At 41.4% G+C, this 19,102-nt stretch overlaps 1 protein-coding gene across 1 annotated transcript in view; it reads left to right on the top strand.

Annotated features, from left to right (window-relative positions):
- The window catches only part of LOC126413141 (lipase 3-like), a 117,944-nt gene that overhangs the window by 45,911 nt on the left and 52,931 nt on the right, over positions 1 to 19,102 (top strand). Inside the window, exon 4 of the mRNA XM_050083034.1 lies at positions 1,716 to 1,962. Within this exon, the coding sequence (XP_049938991.1) occupies positions 1,716 to 1,962 (247 nt within the window). The remainder of the gene's footprint in view (positions 1 to 1,715; positions 1,963 to 19,102) is intronic.

Genomic DNA, 19,102 nt, shown 5'->3' with positions numbered 1-19,102 from the left:
TTTCGGAAAACGTGTTCAGAAGTACTTCGCAGTTGTGTCGGTCTGTACTACCAGCAATGAATCAATAGAATTCCTAGTCTATACTTGGTTGACTGAAGTTGCCTCCAACTAACATTGCATGATCTGGGTATTTCCGCGCTACTGAGCGAGACTTTCACTGACTGAGTCTACAACTGTTACGGCGGAATGGAGAGGCCGGTAAAATCATCTGATAATTAACGTAAGTTCACCTAGACCTGCTAATCGTGTCCAGATAACTTAATAGTAATATCTGAGCTTTTCAAAGTAGAAACAGTTGTTCGTACAAAACTATCCATTTAGACACCTCACATTTTCTGTCGTAAAAATAAAATACGTTTTTTACCCTATCTGTCCTATGGCACATGCTGCAGTGTGAGGAAGAAGTGAACGGTTAACCATTGCAATTTTCTTTGAGTATTTTTAATGTCTTAGCGGAACAGAAACTCTGAGAACGGCGTCTGAATGAACACATACGTAACAGTAATATAAACAGACATTAATTAATTTATTTAAAGAAATCCTTTAGTTGTACTAATGATTTGTTCAAACCACGACCGGTGTCGGAATGTTAAAATTACGTCTTCAGGTGTATAACTGAAGCGAATCTCTTTAAATTAATTATTCATGCCTGTCAGTTCCCGAATGTCCTACATAACAAATCTTGTGCTAAACCGCCTTAATATTTAGATTAACCCTAACAAATAAACACATTCTCAAACAACCACTGCGGAAGATCAAACATTTGGATTGAAATGACACTCGAGTCCTTATTTCCGCCTTCTGCAAGTAGTCCCTGTTTTACTGATTTCTCCCACTACTTTTTCGCTATCGCGAAGATTTTAAACATCACTTACGTTTTGTCCTATCCTTTCAGGGTATTAATTTCTAAATACTGTTGGTTAGTGCACATCTTTAATGACAAACTCTAAAACGCAGAAAGTGTTTTCCGATCAAAACAATGCAGTATTTTATTACATCAAGCTTACGCGATGGTCAGGTTTTCTTTCTTCTCATTTCTGATTTCTGTGATTTTCCATGTCGAAATTGTAGTTAAGTTTGGTATGTTACCCCGTCAAGGATTTGAGCTTAAATATTAAATGATACAGATATTTGTAAGATAAAGTGAAAATTAATGCTGTGTTGATTTTGAAGGTGTGATGATAATAATGCGACGTGGATTCAAGGGTAACGCAACGTTTTCCAGCCAACTACATCACATTTTTCCTTGAAATTCGTTCACTTTCTCCCTCTCTCCCTCTCTTTCACACACACACACACACACACACACACACACACACACACACACACACACACCGCATTTCGTAGACAGATAGGCTGACTGAATTTTGAAACACCGTCCTCTTTTATTTACCTCTGGTTTAGGACAGAGTGTTTCTGCATGCTAGACAGAACTTTCCGTAACTCCTCCGGAGTAGCTAACCTGTTATTTCAGCTATTGAACTATTAATAGAGGCACTATGGACCAGGAAATCAACCTGTCTTACGTAATGTCACAAATTTCGTACGGCTGTTAACTATCGTAATTAGATTCGTAACCCGAAAATAAAAATAAATCATACAGAGCAGCGTTACGCATTTAGAAAGCTGATTATTAACCAAAAGTCATGAAGATATCTGGCTAAAAAGAATGGGCTATCATGCAGATGAAAATAACATTCATTCACGTGTTTCAGCTGGCACGAGCATGGTATTTATGACATGCCGGCGCAGATAGACCACGTTTTAAACGCCACTGGCCACAAGCAAATATTTTATATTGGGCATTCCATGGGAACGACCATGTTCTACGTCGGAATGTCTTTGAAGCATGACTACAACGAAAAAATTCGGGCAATGTTCAGCCTGGCACCAATTGCTTTCATGAACCACATGAAGAGCCCGCTGTTCAGAATTTTAGCACCTTTAACATCCGTTGTCCAGGTAAGAATTCATTTAGGATAGTTTAACGCCTTGTACAGACAGACTCTACTGAAACTTCCTGGCAGATTTCTCTACCAGCACTTGCCCGCGAAAAGCAAAGATCCCGAGTTCGAGTCTCGATCCGCCATACAGTTTTAATCCGCCAGGAAGTTTCGTATCAGTGCACACTCCGCTGCAGAGTGGGACTTTCATTCTGCAGACTAATATTTGTTAAAACTTCAACGTCATCGAGAAATCCTCAAAATTCATTTGAAATTCGTTCAAATATAATCAGCAGTCATACAGAAAAGGCGTAACTTACTAGGGCAATAAAACAATATTTATTTATCCATTCATTCGATTTTAACACAGCAGGTGTCACTGCTGTGAAAGACAGAACTATAATAACAATAAACTGTGCTCAGCAGCCTGCGACAGTTCAATGTTTCAGTGTTACATTCATTAATTTAATTGATTACTATGTCTTTAGGCCAATTTCTGAGAAAGTATATGGGGTGATGTCCTTCTGAGAGACGTTATTGCTATGTTTTGACAGGCCTCATAGTTAACACTTATTAAGTGAGGACAACCACACAATATCACTACGAATCTTTACTGTCATTTCTGTATGCACCTAGCAGTGTAAAAGCTGGTCCCTCTCAAAATATCACACGAACATTGTTCAGGCGGGCACCAGCTCGGGTGTCGTAGATGGCTGGTACCGGGAATATTAGGTTCTATGCTTCGAAACTTGTTCTACGAAATTGTTACATCAAATTGTGATTTGTTACGAGTTGCAGTTTGTTCTTTCAATATTATTTATCGTGTTTAAATTACTACTTTCTAGCCCTCACGTATATTGAGCAACAAACTTTAAATTTTCCAGCGTAGTCAAAATAATGACAATACCTTAGAATAAAATAATGATCTTCGTTATAGTGATTCTAATACCAAACTATGGCAATAACGGAAGCAAAGGAAAATGGGAAGAGAGGCTCGGAAGGTAAAACAGAGGTGGATGACGACGGACAAAGCGAGTCTGATTATTCTGATGATGAAGACAAATCTATGGCAGTACAGGGAACAAAGTAAAGAAGAGCAAGAGAAGCATAAAAGTTAGAGGACAGGACGATGGCGACGGATAAAATGTATCTCCAACGTTGAGAAGCAAATTAGAAGTTGTTCACTGTATTAGATTGCGGTACATGTCTGAAGGAACAGACACTGCAATGATCAACAGCCAAATGAAATACGGGAATCATTTTCGCATTTACGAATGTGGCTTAACTTTGGCTGCAGCATGCACTGGTGACAATGAAATTCTGACCCGGGCCGGGACGTGAACCCGGAGCTTGAGCTTGACCCGAGGGGTCATCTTGACTAACATTTTTGTTTTTCTACTAACTTTTTTTACTTTCCTGATTACGGCACCTTTTTGTATCAGACATGCCGAAGAAATATCGAATCAAAAAAAGCTAGAAAAAAGAATAAAACACCTACCGGCAGTTTTTTTCACTCATCTGCAAGAAATTTCATTTTCCTTCTACAGAGAATTACACCAACATTTCAGTAGCATAAAAAAATAAAAGGTACCCGTATGGTGCAGTTTACAGAATGAGATTAACAATTAATTTCTTAGAAAGTTAAATAGTATAACAAATATCCTGACTGACATGAAACTAGCATTTTAATAAAATAGTATACTTTGTAAAGTCAAACAAACATCATAAATTGAAAAACACAATAAAAGTTTCAAAAAATAATACTGCTCCAACTGCGCTACAAATTTTTGTTGTGTCTAGACAAGACAGCCTAGACACAATGAGAGGAAGCCGAAAGGCACGTGCTTAAACTCACGCAGGCTGGCGTGAGGTCTGAAACAGCATACGTAATGAATGCTATAAAGAAAAGTACGTAGCTTCTGGAATACTTAACTTTAATCCACAATTATAGAACATCGATCTTGATGATACATGTTATAACCACAATATATATAGCAAAGGATTATGGCGCCTTGCTAGGTCGTAGCAATTGTAGCTGAAGGCTATGCTATCTATCGTCTCGGCAAATGAGAGCGTAGTTGTCAGTGAACCATTGCTAAGAACGTCGGCTGAACAACTGGGGCGAGTCCTAGTACGTCTCTCTAGACTTGCCGTGTGGCGGCGCTCGGTCTGCGATCACTGACAGTGGCGACATGCGGGTCAGGCGTATATTAATGGACCGCGGCCGATTTAAAGGCTACCACCCAGCAAGTGTGGCGTCTGGCGGTGACACCACATTCCTCCCCCGCAAATCGACGAACGGTTGTGTTATAAGGCTTCCGCCCGCCGTGGGGAGGACCCCATGTTGACGTATGCGACGAGGTGGGGAGCCTAACAACAGGCGAGGCTATGCCACCCGCACCCGGCCATTCGGTCCGAGGGGAGCTAGGAAACGCCTGAAAACCTAGTCCAGGGTGCACGTCAACATGGGGTGTATGCGCCCGTAAAAAGACAGGAGGGGCCGAAGGATCGACCTCCATCGCGTCGGGGTACCCGACGGGCGAAGACGACATCTGGTCCGGAGCGGGCAAGAGTTCCATGTCGGAGGATAGCTGGTCACGGGAAGCGATCGGCAGCGCGTGACCCAGGGAGGCGCCTGGCGGTTGCAGCGAAGCGTCCACTGCGGGCGGCGCCGGCGGGAGAACAGGTGGCGGCGGCGGCGGCGGCGCGTCGCCATGTGGCAAAATGGAAGGCAGCGTCGGTAACACCTGGGGATGAGGCGAGCCAGTAGATGGGTCCCCAGGGCGCTGACCGGACGGCACCGTCGCTGAAAGCAGACGGGAAGCGGCAGAACCCGTGCGACGACAGAGGCGCAGCTGATTGAGATGCCGACGCACCTCACCAGAGGCCCCCAAAACCTGATACCTAACGCGGCCGAGGCAGCGCAGAATGCGCCCTGCGAGCCAACGCCGTGAACCTCGATAGTTGCGATAGTATACAACGTCGCCTGGAGCAAAAGCAGGTGGCTGCCGCTGCACAGTAACCTGATGCGGCGGATGCAGCAAAGACATCAAGGTTCGATGAGGATGACCGTGGAGCAACTCAGCTGGCGAGCAACCATCTCGGGGCTGAGAGCGATACGAGGACAAAAAGAGCAACAACGCGTCCTCCCGAGAATGCGACTCTTTCAACTTCAACATCTGGGACTTGAAAGCCGGACCAATCGTTCAGCGGCACCGTTTGACTGAGGCGAAAATGGGCGGATGTCAGATGTTGAATACCATTGGCCTTGCAGAATGACTGAAATTCTGCGGACATGAATTGTGGGCCATTGTCGGAAACAATAGTCTGTGGAAGACCTTCAATGCAAAAGATAGCGGATAACGCTTGGATGGTGGCAGATGATGTCGTGGCAGACATCCGGACAACAAAAGGAAAATTACTGAATGAATCCACCATAACCAACCATCGAGCATTCCAGAATGGACCAGCAGGATCGATGTGTATGTGTTGCCAAGGGGAAGTGGCTTTCGGCCATGCAAAGAATTTCCGCGGTGGTGCGGATTGTTGTTCGGCACACGCCATGCAAGAAGAGCACATATTCATAATCGCAGCATCGATTCCGAACCAAGTACGGTGCTGACGAGCAAGTTGTTTTGTTCGCACTTTACCCCAATGCCCTTGTTTATTACAGAAAAAACAAATAGCTTGGCGTGACAGGCAATTTTCACGCGAATGTCTAGTAGCACACCGCGGGCATGATTTTAGCACTGCAATTGCGTGCTTGCGCGGGACACGTGGCTGCGCGGACGTGCGCGAGGGCTGTTTACCATTCCGTGCAGCTCGCCCGGCGGGCCGGTTAACGTGACACACGGCTGGCGAAGTTTCAAATGATTCCTGAGCAAAGTCAAGTGTGTCTTGCCTATCCAATATGTCTATCACTCGTTGAAGGGAGGGCTTGACTAGTTTCAAAATTTGCTCCCGTATACGAACATCAGAAACGTTCTGTGCAATTGCATCACGCACCATAGTATCTGAATAAGGGAGGCCACATTCACACTCAAAAGCACAATCCCTAGTAAGGCCTTGCAAAGTTGCAACCCACTCCCGATTAGTTTGACCGGCCGTACGTTTTGTACGAAAGAACGTATACCGTTTGGCAACTACATTGACTGATTCCTTGAAATATGCATCTAATGCAGACTAAATTTCTTCGTAGGACAGAGTTGCTACGTCGCGGCGGGGAAATAATTTCACTATCACACGGTACGTCTGCACGCTGACACATGATAATAAGTGAGGCTGCTGCTCATTACCTTGAATTCTGTAGGCGGCGAGATGGAATCCAAATTGGCGTGACCACTCCGTCCAGCTTTCCATCGCCGCATCGAATTGACGAAAAGGTGGTGCAACTGCATGTTGTGGCTGCGGTAGCGGTGGAACGGCGGCGGCCACATCGTTTTGCATCGCACGTTGACCCTGGACGAGCTGTCCAAGGGCATCCAATAAGGCCTGCGTCTGCTGATTCTGCAAGCGATAAAATTCGGACAGTACATCTGGAGATTGTAGCGAAGCCATGACACAAGTAAATTAGAGCAATACGACCGTTTGTATCCTCGTCGCCAAATAGGTTGTGTCTAGACAAGACAGCCTAGACACAATGAGAGGAAGCCGAAAGGCACCCGCTTAAACTCACGCAGGCTGACGTGAGGTCTGAAACAGGATACGTAATGAATGCCATAAAGAAAAGTACATAGCTTCTGGAATACTTAACTTTAATCCACAATTATAGAACATCGATCTTGATGATACATGTTATAACCACAATATATATAGCAAAGGATTATGGCGCCTTGCTAGGTCGTAGCAATTGTAGCTGAAGGCTATGCTATCTATCGTCTCGGCAAATGAGAGCGTAGTTGTCAGTGAACCATTGCTATGAACGTCGGCTGTACAACTGGGGCGAGTGCTAGTACGTCTCTCTAGACCTGCCGTGTGGCGGCACTCGGTCTGCGATCACTGACAGTGGCGACACGCGTGTCCGGCGTATATTAATGGACCGCGGCCGATTTAAAGGCTACCACCTAGCAAGTGTGGTGTCTGGCGGTGACACCACAATTTTAATGAAGGACTTTCACATTCGCCTCGGCCGTCTTGGAACGTTTGCTATCGCTGACCCAAACTTTCTTATCCTATGACTTTCGTCTACATCCCATACTCGCCCAGGTAGTGTGAGTGCCGTACATGAAGAGATGTATGATTAAAGTCGAAGCCCAGTTATTAGGCCTGAAATACTAGACTGCAGTGTTGTGTAGTTCTAGTGTACATTTTGCAGTGAGGTTATTAATATTATCTGCATATTACAGATGTATGAATATTCATATAAACTGCATTAATGGTAAGTGCTTAAATTTTTTTTTCTGAAGTTGACAAAATGATGGTTTTACCCCATACGTGGCATAGAACAGACACCCATGAGGCTTAAATGTAAAAACGTTTATTCCAAAATGTACAAAAAACTATACAAATGAATGTCTTGAAATGTAATGAGACATATATCAGCTTGAAACGAGAAATTAACACTACATGACGCTGCATTTAAGTTTTAAGAAAAAAAGTTACATACGAAATTGGTATCTCGTACTTCACAATTTTTACAAGCCTCGTGGCACCATCCCTTACAGATCAGACACTGAATTCACCCCTCCCTGTCCTTATAGTATAATTCATTGCAGAATATGCAAGCCTCTTCGTCTTCATTCAAGTCATCGTCACCTCTTTGACATATGCTTTCACTTTCTTTTCTTTTACCTTGCAATTTTCAGATTCTGTTTGGAGCTTAGATTGAAAAGAAAGCTACCTCTTTGGACACCTTTTATTTTTACTATCTGTGTCCAACAATTAGTAGTTTCCAACTTTCATTCTTTCTGCTTTAATTTCCCTTTGATTTTCTTTTTTCTTCTCCTCTATCTCCAGCTCTGATTTGTAATGTGAGGTTCACCGTTTTTCGTTTTTTCCTTGCATTTTTCTTGTGGACTCCCTCCTTTTCTTGTGGGGGTGGCTTAGTAATTTAGGTGATATTACAAATGCACTTGTTTGCAATTGTTTGCAATGGTACTTTTTGTAGCCCTCCTGGACTTGGCTCTGATGACGTATGTAGTGAACTTGTTGCTCCAAAAGTGGAAGGCTGGTTCCCTTCTTCATTTTGTGCTTCAGACGTTGAAGGCCGAGAACACGTAGCATCAGGTATTACAGATGTAGATGGTTGTGGACGTTTATCATCAGGTATTCTAGAATCCAGACTCAGAAAGGTTGCAGAGACCTGGAAATGTGCAGTACCGGACACTGCAATGTTCGATGCTTCTGTAGCAGTTCGTCGCTGAAGGTTTGTAGGATCTGATTCTTCTAGTCTAGTTGTAGTTTCAGATGGATCATACAGGTGAGCAGGGAATACGTTTCTATTGAATGGGTGTATTCCACTGTTCTCGAAGCCCTTTACGGCAGTTTGCATAAGAGCAGCTCTCGTGAAAGCCCTATTCACAAGCTTACCGATTTGGTAGACGGTGATGCTACGCCCAGGATCCGCAATTAACCACTGCCTAGTTTCTTACTCATAGTATGCACTCAAGGGTATAAATAAAAGAAAGATCTAGGGGATGAAGGCGGTGTGTTGTACGCGGTGGAAAATCCAATAGAATGACACCGTGTTTCCGAGCTACGTCAATAAGACCCAAACTGTTAATATCCAATACACGTCCGTGCAAAATGAGCAAAATTGTTTTTTCCAATGGTGGGAGAAAATTAGATGAATTTCTCAAACCACATTAGAAAAACGTCCTTATTGATCCACCCCGACTCATGATAAAAGGTGAAGGATCCTGAGCAAGCATCGTCCATTAACAATGGATTTTCTTTCTTGCTGGAAGATACAAAAATCGGCTGCATTAAGTTCACAGGTTCACTCATACGTGTTTCTACAGTAAGGAGCACACCACGTTCTGTACAGGATAGACATCCAACTTGTTTTTTTTTTCACAGGGGGGCTAATAACATTGAAGGTTTGTCTGGGACTGTGAGAACCCCTGTCTCATCCACACTGTACCATCGTTTGGTTTAATTTTGTACTGTATATAAACTGACGCCAAAAGGTCAAAAAATTTCCCAACGGCAGCTTTATTAAAAGCTCAAGCTCGAGCTAAAAATGTATGGTCTGGTAACCTTAATTTTAATTTAGGATGTCGGTTAACGAAACCGTAATACCACTCATTACCTGCCAATTTTTCGACTCTGTTGAAGGTATTGTTTACGATATTTTATCTGCTGATTCAAATGTCAGCCTGCGTAGATCAGAAACTGTAAGGTCACAGAGTCTATCTTCCATAAACAATACATACTCAACTATTTCCTTTTCTTGAGCTTCAGAAAACACAGTATCATAGCGAAGAAATCGCTTTTCAGAAGCCAGCTCGGGCGTCAATTCGTTTTTTCGCTATTATTTCATCGTGTCAATCAAGGTTGTACGAGGTATATTGAGAAATTCAGTTGCTACAGTATATCCCATTAATACTTCAAGAACCACATTTACTGCCTCCCTCATTCCCTGTTATGACCATCTCTGCCGAGTTGTCGCACATAGTTCCTCACCATATCTGAAATGAAATTGTAGGTGCATAACTTTTACGAACGTAAAAAAATATTGCAGGTAACATTGTTTGCTGTGAGTAATAAAAAATCAAAGAAAAGATTTTATCAGTTTTAAGAGAACATTTTACTTGAAATAGAAATTTTTCTTTGGCTCTACTATAAATTCCAATTTCCTGCTGTTTCAATTTATTTGTGTAACAAGTAAAACAACATTTATGTTAAATAAAAAGTAAAATATTAGTCCAAAGCCTTTTTATTTCCTGTTTACTTCCATCCCCATTGAGAGTAAATTTTTATGAAACACTTAATATTACTAATTCGGAGTTTTAATTGTATTATACAGCATAATGAAACACACTGCGGGGCAAGACCGACCTTCGTCGGTTTTTCCCACCAGCGGTTGACGGATCTGCCCCACAGTACACAATGAAAAAACTACGACGATTTCAGTTTATCGAGCAACAATTGCCAGGCTACGTTTACTGTAAAAATACGACTAAATACACTGAATAATCATACTTACTCACTGATGGTAAATCAGATTGCCATACTAATTCTTAAAACCATAAAGAAACTTAGTGCACGTTGGAAAAGAAACTGTTAAAAACTTCAAAAGTTCGCACAATCCAACCAATGGCCAGTATGCAAACGAAATAAAGTTCGAACTACTCATAATCGCTGCCTCTTAACGAACTCTTAATGTTGCCTCCCGATAGCAGCCCCTAACAGGAAATCTTCTACGAGTCGGTTTGACCGCCCAATCTGTTTTGCCCCATTCTTCCCTACCATACGACAAGATACTGACTAACACCAGTTTTTCCACATGTCGTTCAGATACACTAAGCATGAAGTATTTTGAAGATTGCACTAGTCTAAAATACTTTAGAATAACTAAGCTATCATTAATATTAATGTAAAATTTTTTCTAATATGACTTATACCTGAATAAATACCTCTTACTATGTATTGGTTACAGACGATCCTGAAACTAATTGGAGCTACGAGGTTTGCTCCTAGCCCAGAATTAATAAAACGTATCCAACCGAAAGTCTGTCAGAGCAGCGTTATCACCGAGAGAATATGTAGAAATATAGTATTTCTCATCTGTGGCTTCGATAATGATCAAGTTATTGACGTAAGTTACTTTATTTCCTCTACAGAACTAGTTGTTATAGATAGTGATCCTAAATCTGAATCTCCACACTATGTATTTAAGTTTGTTAATGTAACAGAGTAACTTCATAAAGTGGCAGTTATCCATTATGGGACTAAATAAATGTTGTTGTGGTCTTCAGTCCTGAGACTGGTTTGATGCAGCTCTCCATGCTACTCTATCCTGTGCAAGCTGCTTCATCTCCCAGCAGCTACTGCAACCTACGAGGTGCATTCAAGTTCTAAGGTCTCCGATTTTTTTTCTAATTAACTACTCACCCGAAATCGATGAAACTGGCGTTACTTCTCGACGTAATCGCCCTGGAGACGTACACATTGTTCACAACGCTGACGCCATGATTCCATGGCAGCGGCGAAGGCTTCTTGGAGTCTGTTTTGACCACTGGATAATCGCTGAGGCAATGGCAGCACGGCTGGTGAATATGTGGCCACGGAGAGTGTCTTTCATTGTTGGAAAAAGCCAAAAGTCACTAGGAGCCAGGTCAGGTGAGTAGGGAGCATGAGGAATCACTTCAAAGTTGTTATCACGAAGAAACTGTTGCGTAACGTTAGCTCGATGTGCGGGTGCGTTGTCTTGGTGAAACAGCACACGCGCAGCCCTTCCCGGACGTTTTTGTTGCAGTGCAGGAAGAACTTTGTTCTTGAAAACATTTTCGTAGGATGCACCTGTTACCGTAGTGCCCTTTGGAACGCAATGGGTAAGGATTATGCCCTCGCTGTCCCAGAACATGGACACCATCATTTTTTCAGCACTGGCGGTTACCCGAAATTTTTTTGGTGGCGGCGAATCTGTGTGCTTCCATTGAGCTGACTGGCGCTTTGTTTCTGGATTGAAAAATGGCGTCCACGTCTCATCCATTGTCACAACCGACGAAAAGAAAGTCCCATTCATGCTGTCGTTGCGCGTCAACATTGCTTGGCAACATGACACACGGGCAGCCATGTGGTCGTCCGTCAGCATTCGTGGCACCCACCTGGATGACACTTTTCGCATTTTCAGGTTGTCATGCAGGATTGTGTGCACAGAACCCACAGAAATGCCAACTCTGGAGGCGATCTGCTCAACAGTCATTCAGCGATCCCCCAAAACAATTCTCTCCATTTTCTCGATCATGTCGTCAGACCGGCTTGTGCGAGCCTGAGGTTGTTTCGGTTTGTTGTCAAACGATGTTCTGCCTTCATTAAACTGTCGCACCCACGAACGCACTTTCGTCACATCCATAACTCCATCACCACATGTCGCCTTCAACTGTCGATGAATTTGATTGGTTTCACTCCACGCAAATCCAGAAAACGAATGATTGCACGCAGTTCAAGTAAGGAAAACGTCGCCATTTTAAGTATTTAAAACGGTTCGCGTTCTCGCCGCTGGCGGTAAAATTCCATCTGTGGTACGGTGCTGCCATCTCTGGAACGTATTGACAATGAGCGCGGCCTCATTTTAAAACAATGTGCATGTTTCTATCTCTTTCCAGTCCGGAGAAAAAAAATCGGAGGCCTTAGAACTTGAATGCACCTCGTACATCCTTCTGAATCTGCTTAGTGTATTCATGTCTTGGTCTCCCTCTACGCTTTTTACCCTCCACGCTGCCCTCCAATACTAAATTTATGATCTACCCATGTAATCTTCAGCATTCTTCTATGATGATACCACTATTTATCTAGGTCTAGCATTATTGCGTCTAGCGCAAAAAGTGTATATTGTTGTTGCTGGGAAACACGAAATTTTCTGGGTGTTCATAGCTGGTGTATACTTGAATACGCAGAGGACACCGGCACCGCTTCTGCGACATGACAGGTATTTACTCTGTAACTGGGACTCTGTGTTCCACCTGCGTCCTCAGTGACACGGTAAAAAAATGATCCGGCGGCAGAAAATGTTATTACGCTTGAAGACTTTTCTAAAGCTAAATTTAATTGGAAACATTCTAATGCATGTATGCATCAGTGGCGCATGATGGCAGAAAAAGAAGTTGCATCTCACCAGGCAATGATACCTCAGGCACCTATTAGAGTGAAACGGAATTTAGCTTTGTTGCTGTCAACAGGTGACAGAGAACAATAGCCAGGTCGGAGCTCGAATCAGGGCCCATAAAACATTTTAACACTACAAAACGTGGAGTTCTGAAAGATGCTGACGGACATACCAGTAAAATTAAGCGTTAGGCGGTAATTTTTTTAGAGAGGACTTTTAGGGAAATGTGTTTCTTTTTAGAATGAAAAAAGAATGAATTTCTCAAGAGCAACGAAAGTTGATAAATACATCGGTTGATCAGACGATAAACCCGAGCTGATCAGAATATATATAAAAAAAAAAATTATAATTAAAAGTGAATACACACTCACAAGGAGACGTTCTCACCTTTGGGATCGACTTTCTGGAACCATCTATAAGGTCATGTAGGTTAAGATTCCAGGTATCACACACTGCAGCCATTCACCGTGGTGGGCACTCATTTGTGAGTAATTGACGAAACAAAATTTCGGAGTTTTGTGTAACACTCAGTAGCGTTAAAAAGTTGCAACCGATAGTCTGGTTGCGTAATGGATAGATGTAGGAATTTTTTTGCATTTTTAAATGTTTATTTAAATCAATTTGATCATAATTTTTATTAATTTAGTTGATTTGAGTGTAATTTTGTATTTTCTTTCCTTAGCGACATCATTTTAATCATAATATCAAGTTCTCAAATTACTCTAATTTTTCTTCCTGTCATTCTTTTTCCACTTGAAATGTTTTTTATGTGTTTTTAATTAATTTTATGTATTAATTTCGATTTATTTTTGTTTTATCACCCTTTTTTCGTCGAGATTAGTGTTTTCATTATATTTATTTGTCATTATGTTTGAATTTTGTTGTATTGCTAAGTCCTTCTCCCATTTAAATCTTCACCTGCGTTATTTTGTCCTTACTACAATAGGTTATGTTTTGAATGTTTCTATGACGATTACCGTGCAAAAAAAAAAATGCACACCTGGTAACGAAAATTACATCTTTCACACCACTGCACAGTCAGTACAAATAGATTATGTGGTCTTTTGTTTATTAACCGATAGATCGGAATTTAAAAAAAATATATTATGATAGATGAATATAATTAAATCCACATTCACAAAAATTCCGATTGGAAAAAGAATGATGTGATGCAAAAATGAAACAAATGAAAAGAGTTCATATGGTGATTAAAATAATGTGACAGTATTTAAAACATTGCATTTAAACCAATTAATTGAATAAAAATAATAAAGTCATTTCGATAAAATTTATTGCGTCTGACAAAACTCGAATCTACAACCTCTTGCAAGGGAAACTTATTATCCTAGCCATTATACCCCGTATTCGAACTTTTGATGCATCTTTCTTAATGCTGTTGAGCATCATGCAAAATTTCGAACTCTTTTGGTCAGTTACTCGCAAACAAGGGCCCACCAAGGTGAACAGTTGCAGGGTATGATACCTGGGATCTTAACATACATCACAGTATGTTTGGTTTCAAAAAATCCATTTCACCGATGGGAACTTCTCCTTGTCAGAGTGCATGCTTGTGGAGAAAGGAGACTTTGATGTACTGCTACTGGTGTATGCTGTGCCGGTGCACATAAAATGTGATGCTTTGAAATCTGCAAGGAAAACGTTCAACATTTTGTTAACTAGTGTGAACAATGACGATCAGACAGAGTCATTAGTAGGATTTGTAGGGTCAGGTCCGGTTTGGTCGCAATCACTATAAATATGACAATTGCACGTAGAGATACTGATGTCTCCTGTTTACAGCGTGCGTGACTCATGTCATCTGACGTCAGACTGCAGTTAGCAACCGGTAATGAGATGAACCAACAGATTCCTGTTAAAGTTAGCCCTTCAATGTTCCCTTTTTCTCAAAGTCATTAATACCCAATACCTGAGAAAGAGACCCAGAGATTATTATTAACACTGTGTTTATATAATTATATTTAAACCTTGATTTATAATGGAAATATATTAACTGGTTTCCATTAAGCACTTTAGGTATTAATTAATGTTTTTATAGTGTAACTTCTGTTGATTTGACTGTGGACGATATTAGATAAATAGTGTAGAAATAAGGCCAATTATAATGTAAGTTCGTTATATTCCAATAGCTGAGACAACATGTTGTAGTGTTTAATGACTGGAAATTCTGCATACAAGTATGTTGCTTTGGTTGGTCTGTCTGACTGATAATTTTCTGCGTTCATCAGTACAGAATTTGTAAGTAAAGAAACGTAGCTCCCCAAGCTGCCTAGCGTAAAAAAACCGTTGCTGCAAAACTTGTATGCCCAAAGTCACCGTATCACAAAGTGTAAGTGAATTTCCTCAGAAGTCCCACAGCAATCAGTGCAGAGGAATAACCAAGAGCAGCTATAGTCACTGGTAACAACACGGAAGTTATCGTTCTTGTGAAACAGTAGCTCTTTATTCACACGAAGTAAGGAGTGCTATTAGCAGGCGATCCTAGACTGATTCCATATTTGTAGATTTCTAGAATGCTTTTGGTCCTGTTGGTTCGTTTCTCACTAGGGGCTTCTAATGAAATTGGTGCCTATGGAGTGTCGTCTCATAAGGAAATTGTCTAATCCGTCATGTCGGAACCTGTCCTGGAATGTTTTATACAGGTAGAATACACCGAAAGAAACACCACGTAACAAATTTTAGGTCGTAAAATAACTGCAGGTAAAACTGTTGAAATATGCGAAATTCGTAATAGGCAGTTGGAGAAATCTACACCCCTGCGGTAGCTGTAGCAGCAGACAGTGTATGCGCAACACGGTGGGCACACGGTTGACGGGCACATGGGCAGGCAGATGACACGTCAGAACACGACCGTAATTTCTAAAGCGAATTTCAGTTTATATTGATAGTTATCCGGACACAACTCTCAACAGATACTGTTTGCGTGAATTTGCAACTCATTTTTCTATCAATAATAATTAGCAGTTGCTTTTGCAGTATTGCTAGCCGGCCGGGGTGGCAGAGCGGTTCTAGGCACTTCGATCTGGAACCGCGCGACCGCTACGGTCGCAGGTTCGAATCCTGCCTCGGGCATGGATGTGTGTGATGTCCTTAGGTTAGTTAGGTCTAAGTAGTTCTACGTTCTAGGGAACTGATGACCTCATAAGTTAAGTCCCATAGCGCTCAGAGCCATTTGAACCATTTGAACCAGTGTTGCTAAGTATTAACAGTGGAGATAAAACTGAATTAAATTTATTCGTGATTTCTTCATATATACTTGCTACTAGTATCTGTCTTTGAGCAGGTTACAGGGTTTCGCAGTACTGTGGAATCCTATTAATGGTTCCAACCTTGTGAAATATGAAGAATATTGTATGCAATCGAAATCACTTAGTTAATTTTCTGGACATTTATTCGAATGGTGTCTACAGTTCGTTAGAAATTGTGGAAACATTATTGTAAACAGAAAATAACTCGGTCGAGTACGTGAATTGTGGTTAGATTTTGAATTGTGGTTAGATTGTTTTGCTAATTAATGTCCAGATGACCTTCCAAACCCAAAGAAAACATGTCAGAAAGAATAGGCTACATATTTTTAGTTAAACGAAGGAGGGAAAAAACGCTTATTCATAAGCAATGTGAAAACCCAGTTTAGTTTCTTAAAATCTGAAAATGAATCACATAAATGGGAAAAAGATTTACACGAAGAATGAAATATGCGCCAAAATGAAACTCGCAAAAATGTGAAAGAAAAAGCATCCTAAAGATTTAGAGCTGCTCGTGAGAATCAATGCGCCGTTACCGAGCGGGATCCAGGAGGCTGGGCGCTCTGAATTGCAAATGAGATGAACATTAATGATTTCCAGGCTTTTTCAATCTGTTTAAACAGATTCAGGAAATAACACAGAAATGGAAGTCGCAAAATTATGAAGTATACCTCAAGTAAACGTGTTGAGGGAGATGTTATTAACAGGTAATACTATAGAAAAATTCATAGCTGACTTGAAGACAAAGATTCTTTTTCCCCCCTAAAATACGGTGTATGTAGGCAATCAGTTACGTTTTGTGCAAGAACTGCGTTCAAACCGCACTGTATCATTTCGAGCGAAGAAGACAGAGTCGTTTGATAGTTTGTGATTGCTGTGAAACATTCGTATACACCAATGTCAGTGATTAGTATCAATGAATTACTGTTTCCGCAGGTTCGTAGCTTTCTTCAGGAACCTTGGGGCAGATAAGACCAAAAATTTAAAAAAAAAAAACACTGTTTAGTTGCAAAAATTTGGTAATTGACGTAACAAAATCTGGAAAAATGTGAGAGAAAAGTTTCAATATTACATACGATGCATCTTCTTACCCGCTGCGAAAAGCAATTCATTTTTCTTGTGGCACTCTTGACCTGAACAGAACAATACCTCTTTAGGAGGACGACGAAAAGACTGTTAATGTAATTAGGATTCCATTCGCAACTAATAGCGTGATTCAGCCTTTCGATAAAGAAAAGAATTTTTTCTACAGTGTGAATCATCTTTTTCAGAAAATCTCAGAAAACCGTCGGACAGTATAATTTCTGGTAGCTCTCTGTCATTTCATATTTATCAGCGGATCGGTTTTGTTAAACTTCAGACGTTCTCGCATTTTCAGTTTGCATCGCCTCTTTTTAAGAACCTGATCAAGTATGCCTGATACTCAGCGTAATATACACAACCATTTCTTGCTCCATGTTAATTTTGTCTGAATAAAACTAGTAATCACTGTAAAATGCCTGAATGAACGGATTTTTCTTTTATCAGCTGTGCCTGGTGCAAGTGACGCTTCGCATTTTTGTTGCGACTACAAGGACTAAACATGTAACTGTTTCATTGTTAATAAAATCTACGCTGCTTAAATGTTATCGCAAGAACTGTGCTACAGAAATTGTTATAAAGTTTATCATGTCTACAAATTAAAGTCCAGATTGATGTACATAATCCGTAATGTAACCTCATAGGAGGGTTATTCGGAAAGTTCGGTCCGCTCGGGCGCGAAATGGAATCGACAGTGAAAATCCCACGAAGCTATGCAGAGATGTGTTGAGCAGTGTCACTATTATCCCGGTCGATCGCGTCACGTCGCTCTTTTCAGCTTTGAACACATAGTGAGCACGCAAAGATTCTTAGAAAATAGTGCCTGCAGCCAAGTATGAGGTACTGGTGAGGGACTTCACCCAATGTCATGCAGCCCTCATAACATTGTCATGTGTTTCCTAACTCATGACAATCCCCGGTCGCACTCTGCAGGGGCAACGAAGATGCTCCTGCAGCATTTTCGACGGGACGTTATTGATCACCAACAGTTCGGTCTATAATTAGCTCGCTCTGAGTTTCATCTCTGCTCACATGAACCGCTGGCTATGAAGACAACATTTTGGCACAGACTGTAGGCCAATGTGGAGAATTGGCGGAAAGATAGGCGGGTAGCTTCTATGACGAGGGTATTGGAAAGTTGATGCAAAGCTATGACGAGTCTTGTAAATCGGAGCAGAGCCTATGTAGAGATGTAGCTGGAAGGTGTAGCTAACTAGATTTTCACAATGGTTTCCATTTCACGACCTCTTTCTTTCCGAATAGACCTCGTACATTGCCTTGTTTTTCTTTCCTCTTCTAGTCACTTTTGTAACAATTACATATCCGGCAGTTTAGTTATCGATATGAATTGCAAGCTATTCAAACAATTAATGAATTGAGGCACTTTTGGTGCGGTTTAAGTGCTTAAATTTCCCATGTGAGAGCTTTGTACATCGCACTACGTGGCGCTACGTTCTCTTATCACGGCTGCGTCTGTTTTTTCGCCAATTCGCGCCGTCGGTAGGAAGAGCTGTACGAACTGCTGTTATAAGTGCTTCTTCGTGCGTCAGATATGAGTAATTTTACCGTTTTTTTTAAAGAAATACTTGTAGGGCGCCTTAGCACCTAAAATTTTGACAGGGTCTATCCTTTAGTGTATTATTCACGTGTGAAAAATTTCAGGGCTGGTTTCGACATATCGGATTGTGCAACTAGTTTCGTGATTTCCTGTCAACATGACCATAGTACACAGTCATCGTGTAAAAAAGAAGTGATACCTGGTGTTCCTAAATGAAGCATTATAGGACCCATCTACGTAAACGATTCAGGAGACAGTCTGAGCAGCGCTCTTACATTGTTTGCAGACGATACTGTTGTTTATAGCACATGAAAGTAATCATCAGACGATGGCAAAGTAATTAGAAGATGCAACAGATCTACTGAAGAGACTGCCTGAGTAGGCAGTGGCTCGTCCGTCCTCTTCTGGAATCGTGGTGCACGGCATGGGATTCTTACCAGATGGGGTTGATGGGACGGCAGGGCAGGAGTTTAAAGAACGGCAGTTT

The sequence above is a fragment of the Schistocerca serialis genome, chromosome 7 (genome assembly GCF_023864345.2).
Source record: "Schistocerca serialis cubense isolate TAMUIC-IGC-003099 chromosome 7, iqSchSeri2.2, whole genome shotgun sequence".
NCBI classification, from domain to species: domain Eukaryota; kingdom Metazoa; phylum Arthropoda; class Insecta; order Orthoptera; family Acrididae; genus Schistocerca; species Schistocerca serialis.
Note: the sequence above shows the minus strand (reverse complement) of the source record. Positions and strands in the feature narration are given on the sequence as shown.